General features: G+C 41.5%; 1 protein-coding gene and 1 long non-coding RNA gene across 2 annotated transcripts; one reads left to right on the top strand and one right to left on the bottom strand.

Annotated features, from left to right (window-relative positions):
• Positions 1-1880: 1880 nt before the first annotated feature.
• On the bottom strand, positions 1881-13895 carry CCL28 (C-C motif chemokine ligand 28). Its single transcript, XM_056514296.1, has 3 exons — positions 13730-13895; positions 3576-3702; positions 1881-2706 (listed from the first exon to the last, which is right to left on the bottom strand). The coding sequence occupies exons 1-3, from the start codon at positions 13791-13793 to the stop codon at positions 2559-2561; spliced, it is 339 nt and encodes a 112-aa protein (XP_056370271.1). The 5' UTR covers positions 13794-13895; the 3' UTR covers positions 1881-2558.
• On the top strand, positions 11711-18446 carry LOC130265304 (uncharacterized). The gene is made up of 2 exons (XR_008842586.1): positions 11711-13656; positions 17769-18446. It is a non-coding gene; the product is annotated as an uncharacterized LOC130265304 (long non-coding RNA).
• The last annotated feature ends 1189 nt before the right edge of the window (positions 18447-19635 follow it).

The raw sequence follows: 19635 nt of genomic DNA, 5'->3' as shown, positions 1-19635 counted from the left end.
AATGCAAATATTTCAATAACATTTGAGTTGCAGATCTGGTTGGGTCTTTAATTTCAAATACAAAGAAGGAATTGCTAAATTGATAAGAATCAAAGATTTGCAGGTTAGAAAAGCTGGCAGTACAAAACCTAGTTACTGCCTAGTACCTGTACTTCTTTCCAAATGAGAGAGAGAGCTGCTGCTGTGCTGTGATCCTACAACTGCCAGAGGACAGGTCTGCAAGCCCAGAGTGCATGGAGTTTCCCAGCAGCCTGTATCTAAACGAGCATGGGTCCCTTCCTTCCCCTTCCCCTTCCCCTTCCCCTTCCCCTTCCCCTTCCCCTTCCCCTTCCCCTTCCCCTTCCCCTTCCCCTTCCCCTTCCCCTTCCCCTTCCCCTTCCCCTTCCCCTTCCCCTTCCCCTTCCCCTTCCCCTTCCCCTTCCCCTTCCCTGAAACTTCCCCTTCCCTGAAACTTCCCTTTCCTTCCCTGAAACTTCCCTGAAACTTCCCTTCCCTGAAACTTCCCTTCCTTTCCAGCCAGGAAAGGTTGTTCCATACTCTAATCCTGTGAAATGCTCTCTCCCATAGCACAGCCTTGGAAATTAGGGTGCAGTCCATGCTTTAGTCAGTATGCTGGGTCTGCTCTATATATGCAAAAGGTCACTGGTTGCATTGATAGCACAGCTCTGCAGAGCTGAGATGCCATCATAATCCCACCTAAAAATCTGAAAGAAGCAAGAAGGTTCAAAAATCTGAAATGCGGAGCAGAACATGAGGAAGAAAATAAAACTGCCAGAAAGAGTAATACGCTGATACCATATTGTAAAGCGCTTCAGCAATTTTGCATTCCTGATGCTCTGATGACCTGGGCCCAGGGGGATTGGATTCTGTATGATACCCATTAGCTAATTGTCTGTGTGTGGTGTCCAGGCAGTGCAAATGAAATGGTGGAAAGCATGTGCCACTTCAGCTTGCATTAGCCAGAGTCACATCCTCAGCCTCAGCAGTGTGCCAAGCACAGCTTGGGAGGAAGGGTTCTCTGTGCAGGTTCAGAGTCAGAGAGGGCAGCCCCAGCTCCTGCTCCTAGCAGGAGGCTTCCTGCATGCTATTCCAGCAGGCAGAGGATAAAGCTATGCCAGTGTACATGCTGTAGAAAATATTCCCTAGAACCTGGAAGAAGAGTTTTATCAGTCACCTCATCCCTGTCAGAAGGCAGTTGGCTCATAAGAGCAGTAATTGTTTCTCTTATCTGTTTTAGAGTGTCAAGTTTCTTTCAGCAGATTTGCATCTGCATACTTAATGACCTTGCTGCGGTTATTCATCTTCTTTCGTATCTGGGGAACCTACCAGCAGCTGCTTCTATATCCTATCACCGGCCTTGCTTTCTCCCATGTTTGCAGGGTAGTTTTACATAAAAAATTTAAAGCAAACACTAGAGGAAACAGAGGAGCTCATTTAAGTCAAATGCAGTGACTGAAAAAAACCCAGTAATTGCTGGGGGAAGAGGAGAAAAAGCAGTGTTTCTATATTAAGTATTTTTGACTCATGAGATGTGTGCATTATATGGCACTTACTCTTTTAAAGACCTCTCTTCTCCCTCATTTGCTGCTTTCTGTATACGTGTCTGTGAGAAGTGCTGTTGGTGAGATGTCTTTGTGGAAATACTAAATTACTCTGGAGTTTCCAAGGAAGGAGGGAGGAAATCCGGACTGTGCCGCACAGGACAAGGCAGTGCTGTACAGTGGAAGAGAGGAGTGGGTAGCCAGACTGTTATCACTGCTAGTCCTTGAAAAAAGGCATTGAGGGAAAGACATAATCCTCCGTCCTAATTATGAAAAATTCAGCAGAGAATAGGAATGACTCATCTGAAGGATCTGAGTATTTGAATGAACAAAACTGAATGAACAAAAGCATTAGAGATTATCTTTATTGCAGACCTCTGAATGCCACACTTTGAGTCCTATGAAGAGAATCGGATATTATCACTGAAATTATATTTCATGATAGTAACAGCTGGGAGCACAGCTTGTTTAGAACAGGTAAAAGACATGGGTTTGGCAAACAAGCTGGAAGTATCTGAAAAAGTGTTCATAAAACTTAGTAAGATGAAGAAAAAAGAAAGATTAATGACTGGAAGAATGTAAACAGGCAACAGGAGAATGATGATTGCAGACAGGGAAGAATAAGGACCAAGGATAGGACAGTGAAAAAATGGAGGAATGAAAACGAACAGCATGTTAAAACAAATCACAGGGGAGGTTGCCATAAAAGCAGGGTGAGAGAGAGGAAGATTTAAGTCTGCCAAAAGATCCAGGAGGTACAGTGAGCACTTGCTACAAGACATTACCAGGAACATCTTATAATTTGTCTGATAATCTGATCAGCATCTTTCTGAGTGCAGGTGATGTTTTCTGCCTCTACTTTCTCTAGCACATAGAGATTTGAAAAGTAATTTTAATGCTACAATCATCCATCACTGGTGAAATCTGGTATGCTTGCCGGTATTGTTGTATAGATACTGTAGTGTCCATAGATACTGTATGCCACAGTATCTTCATCATGGGTCTTGCTTCATTTTGCTACTGCTTCTGTTCTCTCTGTTTGGCAATTCTGGTCCTTCTCTGCTTTCTAACATGAAATTTGTTCCTCTGCTTCATCTTCTTCATCATCTTTTTGACTTTTCTATTCCATGGATTCACACAGAACTTTTTGCCTTTCATGTGGAGACTAACAGAGAAAAAAATGGTTGTCAGTTTCAAAGAGGAAAACTAAAAATCCTAGCTTTTAAAAATCATCATAATTATCATTCACCTATGAAGACCACAAAGTTAGACTTAGTTAATCTTAAATTACATTTTATGTTTTGTTTTTGGTTTTTTTTGTTTTGTTTTTGTTTTTGTTTTTGTTTTTGTTTTTGTTTTTTTTTGTTTTGTTTTGTTTTGTTTTGTTTTGTTTTGTTTTGTTTTGTTTTGTTTTGCTTTGTTTTGTTTTGTTTTTTTTCTGGTTTCAAATACATTAGGATCTAAGTTTTACATGATTAAACTTACATTCAAAAATCTGAAAAGAAGCTTTACTATTCCACTGCAAGAAGAACCACAGTGCAAAGCAGTACATTTCTATGGCAAACAAGTAAGCAGACTACTGTGTTGTTGTTGTTATGACTGTCATGATTATCATGCAAAAAGTCTAGAAAATTCTCCAATTTAATCCAAATGTTGTGATATTGTACCAGAAAAAGAAATTAGGTATAGTTTTATACAAAAGTAAAGATGATTTAATGAGTCTAGGCAAGGGTTTTAGGGGATTAATAATTGGAAAAAGCAGAGAAGTCCTAAAGTGCATGAGTAATTTTTTTCTTTCTGAAAATAAAGCAAGTGTCAATGAAGGCTGAATAATATTCAGTATTATTATTGAAAAAAAAAAATTAAATTTTAACAATTAAGTGTAAATAGCACAAGGAAGGATAGTTTTAAAATCACATACGATGTTTTTTGAATTTGTGTTAGCTTTCCAAGATTCTACTTATTTAAATGCTGCCTAATAGGTTTTAACTTGTAGTATCCCTTTCACAGTGAAGGACACAAAATATCTCTTACATAATAGCCTCTAGGTGACACGGGCCATGAGCTTCCTGGATGTCAAATCTCTGTACTCTTCTAAGAATTCCTTTGGGAATTTCATCTGAAATTTTCGTGCAACAGTCAAAGGCCCCAGGAAACAAAGCTAAAAAGAGCAATAGCAATGTTAGAAACAACACAGATATAAGAGGGTTAGTCATAGTTTGGCTGCATAGAATCACAGAGGGGTTGAGATTGGAAGGCACCTCTGGAAGTCATCTGCTCCAGCCCCCTGCTCAAGCAGGGCCATCTGGTCACTGGGTGCTGCTTGAGCACTGCTCCCAGCCTCTGATAATATGGTTAGCTTAATTAATTCCATTTTATGAGACAAGCAGCCAATCTGTGACCAAAGAAGTCTAGTGTTCACGCCCCTTCTCTTACTATCAGGCCCTGGAGGTCCTGTGAAACAAGAGACAAACCAATCAGATTTCTATTTCTGTTCCCTACCAGCCCCCAGCCTGCCATCATTCCTCCCCATGTGCAGAGCTTAGCATTTCCTCTTGTTGAACTGCGTGGGTTTCCTCTCTGCCCATTTCTATGTCAGCAAAACCATGTGGTGCATCTGCTACTGCTCCCAGTTTGTTATCATCTGCAAACATGCCACAGGCATATTCTGTTCCATCATCCACGTCTTTAATGGAGGTGTTGAACTCTATTGTCTCCCTTCATAAATCCATGCTGACCACTCCTGATGACTATCTTGCCTTTCAGATCTTGGGAAATTCTTTCTCAGATAATTTTCTTCATCATCTTCCCAGCAATTGAGACGAGGTTGAGAAGTCTATAGTTCTCTGAATCTTCCTTTTTGCACTTCTTGAAGATAAGGGCCATACTTGCTCTATTTCAATCTACAGGAACTTCTCTACTTCCCATGATTGTTCAAAGGCACCTGACAGTGACCTCACAATGACATCAACTAGCTTCCTCAGCACTGGTTGTGGTCCATCCTATTTGTCCTGTGCCCTCATGTATGTTCAGTTTTAAAAACTGCTCTTCTCCACTGACAATAAATCACTCTTGCTGCAAACATTCCCTCTGGTCCCAGGAACCTGAGATTCATGTTTGTTTGCCTAGTTTGCATGGTAAAGAGTAAGACAAAGAAAGTGTTGGATGCCTCAGCCTTATCCATGTAATTTGGCACCAGTAACTCCATCCAGTTTAGTAGTGGGTTTTCATGTTCACTCCTCTTTCTTTTGTTATTTATATACTTGTGGAACATTTTGTCATGTATCATATCCCTCAACAGATTCAACTTCAGCTCAGCCTTGTCTTTGTCTTTCCTAACCTCATTCCTGCATGATCAGACAACTCTATACTCCACTTGGGTCACCTGGCCCTGCTTCCACCCCGTGTCCCACACATTGGTTTTAGGTTCTGGTGCAGTTAAAAGCTCTAATCACATCCAGCCAAGCCCCTTAACACATTCTTTGGGTTTCTATTTGTCAGGCCAGACCTTTCTATGCTTGGAGGGGGTGACCCTGGAACATCAGCCAGCCCTGCTTGACCTCTCTTCTATCCAGGATCACACTCCATGGGATTCTTCCAAAGTTCTGAAGAGGTTATAAATCAGTTCTTATTAAATCCAGGGCCATGATCTTGCTTTTTGCCCTGCTCCCTTCTCCTAGAATCCCATATTCCACCACTTTATGGACACTTTTGACAGTGCAGCCTCTGATTTCATACCCCTGACTAAGAATGCTCTGTTTGCAAGTATTTTGTATCTTGAGTGCTTTTCTGTGCCAGTTCCTTGATTGCTTGTCATGGAAGATGCCACCAATGCACATTAAAGCTTGTGGATTGCTTCAGCACTGTTGTATTGCCCTTCCAGCAGGTATCAACATGGGTAAAGTCCACCATGAAGACTAAGACCTGTAAATTTGAGGATTTTTCTAGCTGTTTGAAGAAGGCCTCAGCTTCTTCTTCCTGGTCATGAGGTCTATAGCAGACCCCCACACTATCACACCATCTCTATTGGTCTGCCCTCTAATCCTGACCTGCAACCTCCCAGCCAGCCATCCTCCATCCCCAGGCAGAGTCCATGCATTCCTGCTGCTCTCTTGCATAAAGGCCAGCTCCCTGTCCATTCCTAAAAGCTCTAATAGCCCTCAGCTGCAGCACAGCAGTGAGCCAGCCCTGAGCACATGTCCCTGAGCCCTGCACCTGCAGCCACCCCGATGCTCCTGTTTGCTCCCCACGCTCACGGGCTGCTGCCAGGGGCTGGTTATCTTCACAGCTTTTGCAGTGAGACACTGTCCTCTCCATTTCTCCCACAAGAGATTGGTGGTTTAAATAACAGTTTCCTTTACCCCTCCTTGTGCACACATATGTAAAGGTTTGTTACAGTAATATAAAAGTAATTTTAAAAGATTTATTTTTTTCTTCCAACATTACCAACACAGGAAGTGTCAGGAGTATAATTTAAAAGCTCTGCCTTTTTAGGTCAAATCAGGCCCATTATCTTTTGTTGTCTTTTTGAAGCTCTCTGGCTTTATGTTTTCTTTTACCCAAAGGGCTCCCATGGTTGATTGTGTCTCCACTATGGAATTATCTCCTGCAGTTTCTTTTCTATTTGCTAATAACATCTTGAAATTAAAAAGTCACTGAACTTTATAAAGCAGATCTATATGGGTTTTTATTTTTTAAGACAAATACTAACATTTTGGGGCTTAATTTTCTTCTGTGCTATCAGAGAAATAGATCTTCTAAAAGGGATTTCCTCTACTAGCTCAAGGACAAGCAAAGCTATATTGCTCGGGGATTTAGCTAGGATGAAGGTCTCAGGATTAAACCTATGATTCAAAATGAGCACAGCAAGGACCCCTTGGTCCCAGACCTTGAACTAATCTGGGAGAAGTGGGAAAAGTTTTCTTCCTATTTGTTTTCATTTTTCTACCATGTTTTTCATTTTTCTATCCATGCTTTCCCTAAGTAGTCATTTAGCCTTGAATGCAAGAGTTACAAGCCAGAAAAAAAAGACAGAGAATCAATTTCATCTTCTGTAAGCAGGAGATAAGTCTGTTTAAAAATTTTCCTGTAAGCAAGACGATTGTGTACTCTTCTTCTTACAAGAATGCTTGCTGAGTGCTGGAATAACAGATGCTGGCACAGCTGTAGCAGTGAGCTTGAGCAGCCAGCAATGGAGCACTCGCACTGCCCACTGCTGCTTACGGGGGGTTTGTACTTGTGGGGTTGATGACAGGCCCTGGGATTTCAAAGTCAGAAGGGAGGTGGAAAAACAGAAGCTGGCTCAGCAGTTGTCTCCTCAGCAACCCAAAGAAGAGGGCTATAAATAATCATATGGTGCAGAAGGACTAATTAAGTGTTGAGTGCTACCTGTGTTATTTCCCAATTGTGCTTTGTTTTTCTCTCTTCAACAGCATAGTTCTTGTGAAGCAAGTTAATTGGTGTTCACAGGTGGAAATTCAGCACACTGAGCACCACTAAGTTTAATTTTTTTTTGTCCTCAAATGGAGTTGGTAAAACTAAAGTATAAACTTTTGTGGTTGCTAGTCAGCTCCTGATAGAAGGATTCAGTCAGATAAAAACTTAAGGAAGAGTAATTATATTTTAAACTCTGTCTAATGTTGCCAGCTGTGCTTTTTGGAGAGGTCTACTCTGGTACTTCTTTGGGGTCAAGTAATCTATAATACTTGGCAAGACCAGTACTACCAGCTTCTGTGGAATGGCTGAATATTACAGGAGGTTTTAGGGAGAGCCAGCTGTCCCCTGAACTATTCCTCAGTTGGTTTTGCTGATGCTTGGCTACTACCTCTTGCCCTCAACCTATTTTATGTACTTGAAATCATCCCTTGCTTTGATACCCTGATCTGAGCTATCAGTATTGCACTTTACAGTGCACTATATAGCACCATGTTAGCCATTTGTACACTTTATAACTGAAAATTATTAAATTAGTATTGATGTACTTTTATAGCTTTGTGAGGAAAAGCATACACAGGCTCAAACAAGGAAAACAAAACAAAATTCCTGATGCATCCAGGTGGGCTTCTGTGTGTCTCACTTGCCACTTCTGACTGACTGCCCTTTTGCAAAAACTTAACCAACAGGAATTGCGTCCTTTAGCAACTTGTTTATAACTGCAAATTACTAAGACACCACTCACATGACCAGAGTTGCCATTTTAGAGCAAATTCAATCACCCACTGCTCAGTCAGTCTTTGACCTGGAGCACTGGATGCCTCTGTCATCCAACCCATGCAGCTGTACAAAAGCTGTGCCCCTCAGCGTGAGCACAGGGGCTGCCTGTGAAACTGCGGGATGCCCCAGCAGAAAACAGGCTGAAATTCTGCATAAGATGTAAATGAGTGGTGCTAAAGAGGCAAGAGCATTTCTTATTGACATTGAGATCCTGCTAGTACATTTTTATTAGAGATATGTGCCTAAGGAGGCTTTCTTGCTTTCATATGTATGTATTCCTCAAGGAATTCTGATGTGCTCTGGTTTTTTGAGGAAAAAGAAGCTGTCACAATTAATTAATTTTTTTTACAATTTTGTTATGTGTATGAAAACGCAACTACAATATGGAAAATATGTCTGAGAATATGAAAGTGTCACCAGCAACCTTCTGATTACAGTGACAAGAACTGGCACTTCTTACATGGAAGTCCGTTTTAAAAGTGATTTTTTTTCATCTGTCTGAAGTATGAGAGCAGTAAGGCAAGGAAATCCTGTAATTCCCCAGAGCCCAGGAGAACTGGTGCTGGTCTCATGGAGCACTGAGCCATCCTGCAGCTCCATTGTTACTATAACTTCATTCTAATCCTGCAAGTGGGAAGAAATTAGGAGGTAATCCTAAACAAAGCTAATAATTTCAGCCCAACCCAGGGCCATGTGGCTTTTTTGTGGTTTCAGCAATTAGGTCAGGGTTATTAGTAATTATTGATCTAACCAGTGGTTAAAAGGAAAGAACTGTGGTTTTGCACACAAATGTTGACATGGCCTTTTTTGAGCCATGTATCCGTCAATAGGAGTTTTTCGGTGCTGCTGATTTAATTTGTCTATATTGCTCAGTGACACAGTAAGAAATACACAGTAGCTTATCCAAAAATTATTTAGACGTGTTGTCTGACACTGAGACACTTAAAGCTAAAGGAACTGCTGAAAGGACTAAGCTTAGTGGTGGATCTTCAGATAGAAGGGAAGTGATATTATCTACTTCAGCAAGTGATATTATCTATTTTGGTATTTCTTCCCTGGGACCTCTCTCCAGGGAGTGACCTGATGTTTTCAAAGTTATTTACCACGTGCAGAAAAAGATTTTAAAAAGGAAAGGAAAGGAAAGGAAAGGAAAGGAAAGGAAAGGAAAGGAAAGGAAAGGAAAGGAAAGGAAAGGAAAGGAAAGGAAAGGAAAGGAAAGGAAAGGAAAGGAAAGGAAAGGAAAGGAAAGGAAAGGAAAGGAAAGGAAAGGAAAGGAAAGGAAAGGAAAGGAAAGGAAAGGAAAGGAAAGGAAAGGAAAGGAAAGGAAAGGAAAGGAAAGGAAAGGAAAGGAAAGGAAAGGAAAGGAAAGGAAAGGAAAGGAAAGGAAAGGAAAGGAAAGGAAAGGAAAGGAAAGGAAAGGAAAGGAAAGGAAAGGAAAGGAAAGGAAAGGAAAGGAAAGGAAAGGAAAGGAAAGGAAAGGAAAGGAAAGGAAAGGAAAGGAAAGGAAAGGAAAGGAAAGGAAAGGAAAGGAAAGGAAAGGAAAGGAAAGGAAAGGAAAGGAAAGGAAAGGAAAGGAAAGGAAAGGAAAGGAAAGGAAAGGAAAGGAAAGGAAAGGAAAGGAAAGGAAAGGAAAGGAAAGGAAAGGAAAGGAAAGGAAAGGAAAGGAAAGGAAAGGAAAGGAAAGGAAAGGAAAGGAAAGGAAAGGAAAGGAAAGGAAAGGAAAGGAAAGGAAAGGAAAGGAAAGGAAAGGAAAGGAAAGGAAAGGAAAGGAAAGGAAAGGATAATAAAAAGGTGAAAGTTGTCCCTGCACAGGACAGAAGGCGTTGGAACTGAATGATTTTTAAGGTCCCTTCCAAAGCAAACCATTCTGAGTTGAAGTGGATGGAGTACTTGGGAATGGAGCACAGTGGAAGAAACACCTTTCATGGAATAAGACCTCCTTGAGTACTGTCCATTATATCTTTTACATTTTAGCTGATCACTGTCAAATCTCTTTGACTGCCTAAACTTTCTTTTTCCATTTCCATATCTGCTATCAAACTTAGTCTATAGAATCTTGTCTTACCCTTCTGCTCTACTTTTTTTAATTGTCATTCTTAAATTTGAGAGCCACATGTTAATCAGCCAGAGAAAGCTGGTTGTCTAGGGTTCAGGTAAAAAATACTGAAAAGAGTTATTGGTGCATGCTCAGGTTCTGGGGCCACAAAGTACTTCTCTGTTCTTCTTCAGTTTCAAGCTGATATTCCTAGATTTGCCAAGTGTTTTAGCAGAACTGTTGTGCCTGGTGAAGTGCCCTCCTGTGGCACACAGTGGAGCTTGCCAGGCTCTCGTGGTGCTCTCTCTGCAGTTTTAGGCAGGTGGGACTGGGCAGGGGGCAGGGCACAGGTAAGGGGAGACGTGGCAGTCAGTGGTTCTGCCAGCCTCCTCCATAGAGAAGTTAACTTGGCAGGGCATGTCTTTGCCTCATGAAGGAGGGCCAGATGGAGGAAAAAAGAGGAGTTGATGCCCCATGGAATTAGATGGTGAGTGGTGGAGCCATTGTGCTCCCAACTCCTGTGCCTGCACTTAACTGTTGATTTCATTTTAGTCTCTTTTGACTAAATATGATAAAGAAAAGCTGTGCTTTAAATGAGAACAGTAGGGAAGGCATTTTTCCTTCCTTTCTCTGTTTCCCTCCGCTCTAGACCCAACCCAGCTGACTCAGGCAGGACTTGTGCAGCTCTTTTCTTCACCAGTTTCACTCCAGCAGTTGGTGTTTTGAGCAGGTTTTGACCAGGCCTTTGGTGGTCCCTTCTGAATCCTCCTGTCAGTACTGCTGGCAGATCACCTGTGTCAACTGGACTTCTTGAGTGAAAGGCCATGCTGCACTTGTTCTTCTATGTAACCAAGAAAACCAGCACAGTTCTTGAATTTACACAAATTAAGGGAGCCCAGCAAATATGGGTGATGTCATTAAGCAGAATGGATTCCCCCAACACTTTGTGTGGTCTGAGGGAATGCTTCTCTTGCATGGTGAGATCCATAAATCTGAGGCACTTTCTTTTTCTATGCTGAAATGTGAGACCTGCTGCTAATTGTGCCACAAGTTCACCCTGAATGGTTGCAGCTCTGCACACATTGCATAAGTTTGGCACACCTGTGCTAGTAGCAGCAGGCATTCCTGTTTCCTAATGGAATTCTTTTGTGGTTACAAAGCAGGCTTTGTATCGGAAAAGAAAACCCACACAACTTTTCACTGATTAACTGTATTAACATCTTGCTTAGTCAGAACATGGCGTGTATTGATATGCTCTGGTATCTATACAGCCATTTCCACAGATGAGTTTCAGCACTTAGTCCCATGTTGTTGGCTTATGAACACAGAATCCAGGCTCTGCCCTCGGAGGTAGATTTATGTCGTATCACCTACACTTAATGTTAACTACTGTAAGGCAGCTTATTTAGCACTCATTTCATAAAGCTGCCAGAAGGTGTTTCTCTCATTTAAAACAAACTTGAGGGTATTTTAAGAGTTCAGCACCTCAAGGCAGGTCTTTTCATCTTAACCTAAAGCAAGTCAATAACTATTTCATTATGCAAAGGCTCTGATCCTGATTGACAGATGAACAAAGCATGATGCTAGAATTCTTGGGAAATGCAGCATAGACACAGACTGTAAAAACAAGGAGGTTGCTTAATAGCTGGATTTGAGAGGGAAAGTCGAATGCTTAGAAATGTTCCAATGTATCCTACTATTCTGACATGGTAATACACACAGTTAAAGCACAATTCTGAGACAAAGTTAAAAAAAAGTTGGAAGGGATTCTAAGCTATAACTATATAAAACATTTATAGTTTAATATAACACATTATAAACAATAATACATAAATCTAAAAAGCATACTGTATAAAGAATAAACATAAATGAACTTATGCAGTGATGCTTCTCCCGTTTTGCTGTGAGGACTGTTGTTAATATGGACATTTTCAAAGCTGGAAAACTGACTGGAGATGGGTAGATGGATATTTCCTGTAGACCAGGATTTTAGGATGGGTTATTGTCCATCAAATCATGATCAGTTTGCAAACTGTCTGTTTCCATACAACATCCTTGGTGCTTGGATTACAGAGCATCAAAGAAATGCAGGCTGAAAATTGGCATTTGGATGCTATTATTGTATGTGAATTACCAATTTCTTCCTTCATGTCTTCAGGATTAAATACATGTAGGAGCTTCCAGAAAAAAAAATCTTTTGTCTTCTCAAATTGAAATTTAAACCAACTGTCTTTGGAATAAGATCCATTGTCCAGCCTGCTGCATATTTCATGCAGTGCTGCCTCCTTCACTGCAGGTGTGGCAGTAAATCCTTGGCACTGAGATGTGATCATGGAAGATTACCAGGATTTTTAAAGTAAAATTACAATTTTCACATTCTACAGAATCTTGTCCTTGATCTTATTTTCTGGCCTTGTGTGGCTGGGCTATGTTTAAACCTGTAGCTAGGTGTGATTTTGGACAACAAATGGCTTTCCTGGCCTCTGTCAACAGCTGCCAATTCACATTCACAAGCAAAGGAAACTTCTGCAAACTTACATGTACCAGCCCAGATCTTACTTGTATGTCTACTGTCACCCTGAAATAGATGGCTGCATAATGGCCAGCTTAAGAGGTGTCAGCCTAGGTAGGGTTAAGCCAAATCTGGTTCAACTCAGGTAAGGTGTGCCTGTAACCCAGCCAGCCACCTGAAATTCTGCTCATTTTTATTGTGGGTTCTGCCATTTGAGTATTGTACTCAAGTATGGAGCGTGTCTGGACGAGGAGAGTTGGGTGGTAAAGGCATTTCCCTTGTGTCAGGTGGTTCAGTGTAAAAGAACATAATTCTAAGAGAACCTTTACTTTGACCTGTGCATGTGTCAGTTCTGTTGTGCAAGACCTTGCTGACTGGTCAGATCATATATCAAAACCAAAAGCACTTGCAGAGCCTTCCTGTGCCAGTGGGTGCAGTGGCCATTTTAACAGGATAAATTTCTAAAGCAGATTTTGTCCATGTGTTGCCTGAATCTTCAAGGAATTCCACAATTCCTATTCCTACTGAAGCCAGTAGAGCCTGAGAAAGGATCATCCTGAAGAACGTGCTCCAGAATGTGAGTTGCCTTCCCTGTGAACACAGTCTATTGTACAGTAAAAAATTGCAAAGAAAAAGCAATATTTCAAGCACAGCATTGCCTAGTTGGCTTTGAAAGCTTTTAAAGTTTTTTAATTTTTAATTTTCTTTTTAAACTTTTAAGATTCAGGTTAGGTTTAATTTTTAAGTGTTATTAGATCTCCTGAATCCCTGCTGCACTGAATCTTGCATCTGAATCTTACTGCACAGAGCAAAGTTGCATGTAACACTGCTTTTCTGCTGAGAGAAATCTGTTACTTGAAGTTTGTTATAAAAAGGTTTTTGAAACCTCTGCCACCTAGGGCAATTTTACTTTAAAGGAAAAAGACCAAGTGATTTGCTAAACACATTTCCTTTGGGAGGCTTGTAAAGGAGGAATTTACACCTGAACTTGAGAGATCCCTTTAAACAAATACTGACATTTTGTTAGGTGTTCCCTCAGGAAAACAGTGTTTTAAAGGTCTGACACCTTCAGCAGCTGAAATCTTCTTGATAATGTTTCCTATGACAAATAGCTCACATGGCTTTTCATTGCTTAAGCCACTTCTCAGAGTTACAACATGCTCACACCTGTTATAGAAACATGAGGTTTGCAGAGGAAATTCTCAGCTGAGGCCCTGACTCCACTGAAAATTCCAATTGCTCTGTGCAGTTAAGAAACCCAAGTTTGACTTTTTGAAGAAAAGCAGCACAGACCTTTAAGCTATCACCTCTGGTCCTGTGGAGAGCTGCAAAGGCTCAAGCAGTCACTGTTCCAGGTAGGCACACTTAAGGTCTTTTTTTCTTTAAGAGATTAAAGTACAGAAATAGATAAAGCACAGTTTTACTTACTCTCAGATGTCTGACTAACCATGAGTGCTAGAACAACCAAAGCAGTGACAAATTTCAGATCCATTCCTCCTTGGAGCGGCGGAGCGCAGGCACAGGGCAGGTGGTGAGCTGCAGGACTAACACCTGACCCTACCTGCTGCCTGCTGGGGATGAAGGTGCTTAAAGCCCCACCCTGAGCAGCAGCTTGGCGTCAGTTCTGTCCCGTGTGGCACTGTGGACTTCAGCAGGATTCCTCCTCTCACCTGAAGACGTTTGGTTCAGTGTTTTGCCAGATGGGAAGACAGGCTGAATTCCACACAGTTCCCCGAGATGGTCCTGCCCCACAGCCACATCCTCACTGCCCTCCTCACTGATGAGGCTCCTCAGCACCACACTTGCCAAGCGTAGGAGTGATTCAGGAACAAGTACTAGCAGGATACAGGGTTAAGAAAAAACCCTTCTGCTATTAGGTGTCATCTGCATGGAAGTTACACGTGCGATGCTGTGGGCCAGACCTACTGGAGTACAAGCAGGTACAACCTCAAGGAGACCCAGCCTTGCCCCAGCTTTGTGTTTGACCTAGGCATTTTCAGTCTATAAGGACCACATTATTCCTGTCACACTGGGCTTTCAGCACTGGTTCAAAGCTTCCAAACCCCTAAAAAGATTACTGTGTGGTTTCAATCTGAACTGAGCACTGTGGCTGTAAGAGCAGCAAGCAGCTGCTCTAATCCACCACAACCAGTGCAGTGCAGGCTGCCTGCTCTGACCTTTACCAGGGCTGAGTTAGAAAAATCAGTCTAGGAATTTCCTACACTCTTCAATCAAGCCAGTCTTTTTTCTGGCTCATTGCACTGTTCCTAGTATTCCTAAATTTCCAGACCACAAGGTAGAAGAAATTAATAACTTCAGGGACTTTAGTCTAGACTTACACTGTCCCTACACTGGTTTTGCAATTTCATCTAATAATAAATTAATAAAGTGCAATCAACCTTTCTGGCTATCAATGTTTTACTTCGTAGCTGTTTGTTTCTGCTGTTCACTGTTATCTACCAGGATAAGAAATCAGGGCAAATCCAGACTACTACACTTTGAAATAAAAGTCTACTGTTAAAATGAAAAACAGCAGAAGATAATCATGTATGTTGCTTGAAGTATGATTTCAGGGAAGTTATTTATGTTGAAATCAGCAAGTATTTATGTTGAAATCAGCAAGTTGATTCGTCGTCACCATTTAGTTTATAAAAGCTAAACTACTCTGGCCAAAGCTAAGACAGATCACAACATCTTTATTAACCTGAACCTACATAAGGACAAGAATATTAGCAGCATTAATGTTCTTCAAAGTAGCATGAGGAGCAACAAACTAGATTAAAAGAAATACAGTGAGACAGGTGCTACTGGAGTAACAAGTTAAAGAAACAGCTTCAGACAGTATTAGATTTTGTATTCTGGTGTCTGGTTGATGAGATTTTGTATTCTGGTGTCTGGTTGATGCTGCAAATCAGGATGCTTTGTTTCCTTGAAGATAATTAATTAGTTTGTTCTGGCAAATGCTTCACATGGGATGATACAGTTTTAAAGACCTGATACAGATTACAAGGGTCTTTCCACAGTGAGAGTATGGAGTACAGGGAGCTGTAGCAGTGATGGGGATGGAGGAAGAACCAAAGCATTCTGTGTTTCTGTTTGTGTATGACAAGTTCTAAGGGGTCCCCAGAGGTAACTCAGACATGCACACCTTCTGTGTTCTAAAACCACGGAATAAATACAGGTATCTGGGTATTATTTTTCTCTGCTGCTAGTGACAGACAACAGTACACTGAATCAAACTCACTTCTTTCAGCTTTAGCTCAAGTTTTGTATCTTTTGTTCCACTGTCTTGTGTTCATGGTGTCATTTATAGGTGCAGAATAAAGTAAATGGCCATTTACTTCAATGTGAAAGAGCAGCAAGGAAACTGGGATTGTGTTAGACCCAGAATATGCTTCCCACTTTATGGAGGCTATATAATGTGTCAACAACTTAAAATGCTAAGCCTATTGGAACAGGACAAAATATAAACTGAGGAAACAACGCTGATTTATGAGACTGAGAAATTAAAAATAAAAACAAAGTCAGAGAACAATAGCAAATATTGTGCTATGGCTCCACATGAATGTGCAGGCAGCCATCCAATTTACAAAGGAAGAAGCAGTTAGCCAGAAATTCTTTTCCAGGACTTGGGCTGACAAGAGTTGACAGTGCATTAGTTACAAGTATTGCTGAAAGAGGGCCAAGAGTTTTGTTGACATATTGATTGGATTGCTTCAAAGCTCAAATCAAAGCACTAACCTCCAGGCAGAAATTGTTGCAAATGAGAAGCTAGTCATTCTTCTATCCTGAGAAACAAAGCAAATTATTTCAAAATCCTTTTTGAAATTCCACCTTTTATTTGTGAAAGTAGAACAGCTACCAAGGCTAAAACTGACAGATCTTTTAACCTGAGCCTTCAGTTTTTGAGCAGAAGTTAATGACTGTAACTGCTTCTACTTCAGTGTGCACTGTAATATAATGCCCTCAGTTATATATACACCTTTCTCCAGTTGCTCAAGCCGGGGCAAGAGTAAATGCTCCTTCCTTCACACATTCCTTGCAGACAAACACTGTTCTTTTGCACAGGAGTGCTGATTGCTGAGGAAGACCAAGTCCAAGCAGGATAATTAATGTTAAAAAACTTTGGATCTTTACTATTTCCAGCAAGACTTAATTTGATGAAGGCTTCTAATACATTTATAGATGCAATAGGCTTATCACAGTACTTTTTATTCTGTAAATGATCATAATAATCAACACAGAGTAATAATTTTTTTTCTAGTTTGGCTTAAATCATGAATGGACAGATTTCACAATGATTTACAAATATACTTTGGACTTTCTAGCAATGTCTCAAATGTTTACATGAGTATCAAACCTAAAACTGTGGTGTCCTCAGATTCCAGACTGCATTGGCTGGCCCTGTGCTTACCATAAACTTCTGACTTTAAAATGGTTTTCATAACCCTCATTCAGCCTTGTCCATACCAAAAGTAATATCAGTGGGTACTTTATTTTGGGGAAAAAATAAGAGTCCCAAAGAAAAAACTGAGCTGTGAAAAGTATTAGTGCTTAATATGCAAGTTCCAACATGCAAGCCAGATTCAGTTCTCTGCCCAAGAGGGAGGGTATGGATACACCCACACATCAGGACAGCTCCCCAGCAGCCAGCTGGGGCTTCAGTGGGATCTGCCTTACACTCAGCAGCACCACAGCTTATGGGTACATAAAACAGGGAGGAAACTTGAGGAGGGACTGGAGCACCCAACCCCTTGTCCCAGATTAACGTCCCCAGAGATGATGTTCACATGCTCCTCCTGTGCTCAGCCTCCCCAGGGCTCTCTGGGGCAGCACAGAGTGCAGCACTTGCAGGAGCTGCTGAAAGGCTTCTTTCACAGCTGCCTCTGTGTGCTGTTGCCTGGCACAAGGCAGGCTTCCATTCCCTGATCACTAAACTTTGACAGAATAGGATGAAAGTTGAGTTCTTTGTCCTGAAATGACATTTTGGGCTTTACAGACCAAGTAGGCAAAGGTATCAGCTCTGGCTGCAATGCTAAAATTTCAGAGAAATACCTAGTATTTCCCACTGTCTGTTTCTGTAAACTGTTTATTATGGGTGTTCTGAATTCCATCTGGAGCAGCTGTCACAGACAGACAGACAGACACACACACACATATACACCCCCAGGCATTTTACCTGGAGGTGGCTGTATGGACTTAAGCTCTTCCTGTGGCAGCAATTATCATCACCAATGGAAAGAGCACAGAGGAAGCCCCTACCACAAGCAGACAACAAAAGGGATTGTTCCTCACAGGGCAGTGCTTTGGAGGCCAAACCACAGGAGGAGGAGACAATGCTGTGGCACTGGTGCTCACAGAAAAGAGAAGATTACTGGCATTCAAAAGAGAAGTGGAAATCTCTCTGAAGTGAGAACTATGAGAAAACTGAGGCTGATACAAGTTCTGTGATTCTATTTCTCTGAAGGAATGAAACAGACTGAAGAGAAGATGGTCATGAACATACTGCAGACTAGAGAGGCAGACACCCAGAAAACATTTACTGAAGAAGCAAGGAGTACCATTTGATAGAAAACTGTATTAGCATCATGTTGCAGGTGTTGAACCATTCTGGGAAGTCAGCCCTGAGCAGAGCCCCAGGATTCACTTCAAAAACTTACTTCAAGACTGCCAAAGAGTACATTATTGCTGGTGAATTGAAAATCTTTGCTTCTAATGGCATGTTCCCATAATTTGAAACAGTAAAATTACAACTCTTTCCATACATATGGTGTGATATTTGAGACTGACACACTATTTTGCAACTTTAGAAGAGGGACCTAATTTATTGAGGCAGTGAGCAAAAGGAGAAACTGAAGACTCTTCCCTTCTCAATCTCTGTTTCAAAAAAATAATCATAATTTAGAGGACAACAAGGTGGATGCTGAAGAGAAAGAAAGGCAGATGTTTTCCATGGCAGATTGCTCCAGGAGAAAACCTGATGCTGAGATGCATAAGCAGGAAGTAAGCACATTGGGAATTGTGGTTTTGAATAGAACAAAGACCAGTAATTCTGCTTGCTTTTTTACTATTTTAAATATAAACTTATCTTCTTGACTACATAGCTGAATTGTTCTTGAAATCTAACAAAAGTTTGGTATTTACATCAGTGTCCACACAGACTCTTTCCAACTCTACCTCTCAAGAGACTTTTCCTTTTGTCATGACAAAGTTGAGTGCCAAAGACCAGGTAACCCTATGTTCTGAATGTTGTTTTTTTTTTCTGTCCTAGGCCTTAATTGTCTTTTTGAATAAGAAAGTGAGTCTGTGGTTTTAATTCCAAAAGGCAAAAACCAAAATGGGGGCTGGACAGAAGATCTACTCACAACCATGTGAAAGCTCAAGCCCTAGAGAGGCAGTATCTGACCCCACAGGTTGGAGGTTTGGATCAGCAGGATGTTTTCGTTTGTTTCTAACCTGCTTCTCCTGAGTCCTAAAAAACTTGAAGTTGTCTTTCTGGACAAGACATATCCTGAGTGTCTATTCTGATCTCCCTATCTTTTAAAACCCAACACTGTACACATAGGAGGATAACAAAAACTGACAAACGTTCAATAGAAATGCATTAAGTCAAGTTTTTCATGAAAGGCTGGTTGTGTTTCCTACTGCCATGAATAAAGCCCGAAATGTTCTGGCCTTTCAGTTTGTCTGGCACGTGTTTAGGGCCGGAGGGGCTGACGCAGGGTGAGCACAAACAGAGCCAGGCGAGGTCAGAGCAGCACAGCACAGGCACGAGCAGCTCATTGCAGCAGCCCCGGCCACACAGCCTTGCACCACTTCTGCAGGGAACAAACGTGATCCTAACTCCTCTCCTGACCCAAATTCACTGACTCCGACAGCAGCTCGTGAAGTCATCACCAACCCTGAACTATGAGCTCTTGCAGCCCTTGTTTATACCAGGAAATTAAATTTTGTCTTATAAACCATCATGCCCTCATGTTACTTCTTTGCTGTTTAGCTAGCACAGAGCTTGTATACAACTTCACATGGCCTCAGGTCTGCCAGGTAACAGGTAGCTGTCCCCTCACAGCTCCGAGGCCTCGAGGCCGTGCTGCATGTCAGGCCCTCACAGGACACTTGGCTCTTCCTTTAGAGCTGAATTCACAGTTACACCAGTGCAGACCAAGACTTCTTTTATGTTTTCTACAGCCCAGGCTAAGAAATGTGAGGGTGACACTAACAAAGGATCTTTCCTTCCTGAACAGGCCTTGTGACCCACTGTAAAAGAGTGTTTTCCCTCTGTGTCTTTGCATAAATTTCCTGTCAATGCCCATTCTGTCTCTGGGGCTGTCAGG

The sequence above is a fragment of the Oenanthe melanoleuca genome, chromosome Z, assembly GCF_029582105.1.
Source record: "Oenanthe melanoleuca isolate GR-GAL-2019-014 chromosome Z, OMel1.0, whole genome shotgun sequence".
Classification (NCBI taxonomy): Eukaryota; Metazoa; Chordata; class Aves; order Passeriformes; family Muscicapidae; genus Oenanthe; species Oenanthe melanoleuca.
This window is presented reverse-complemented; position numbering and strand designations above follow the sequence as displayed.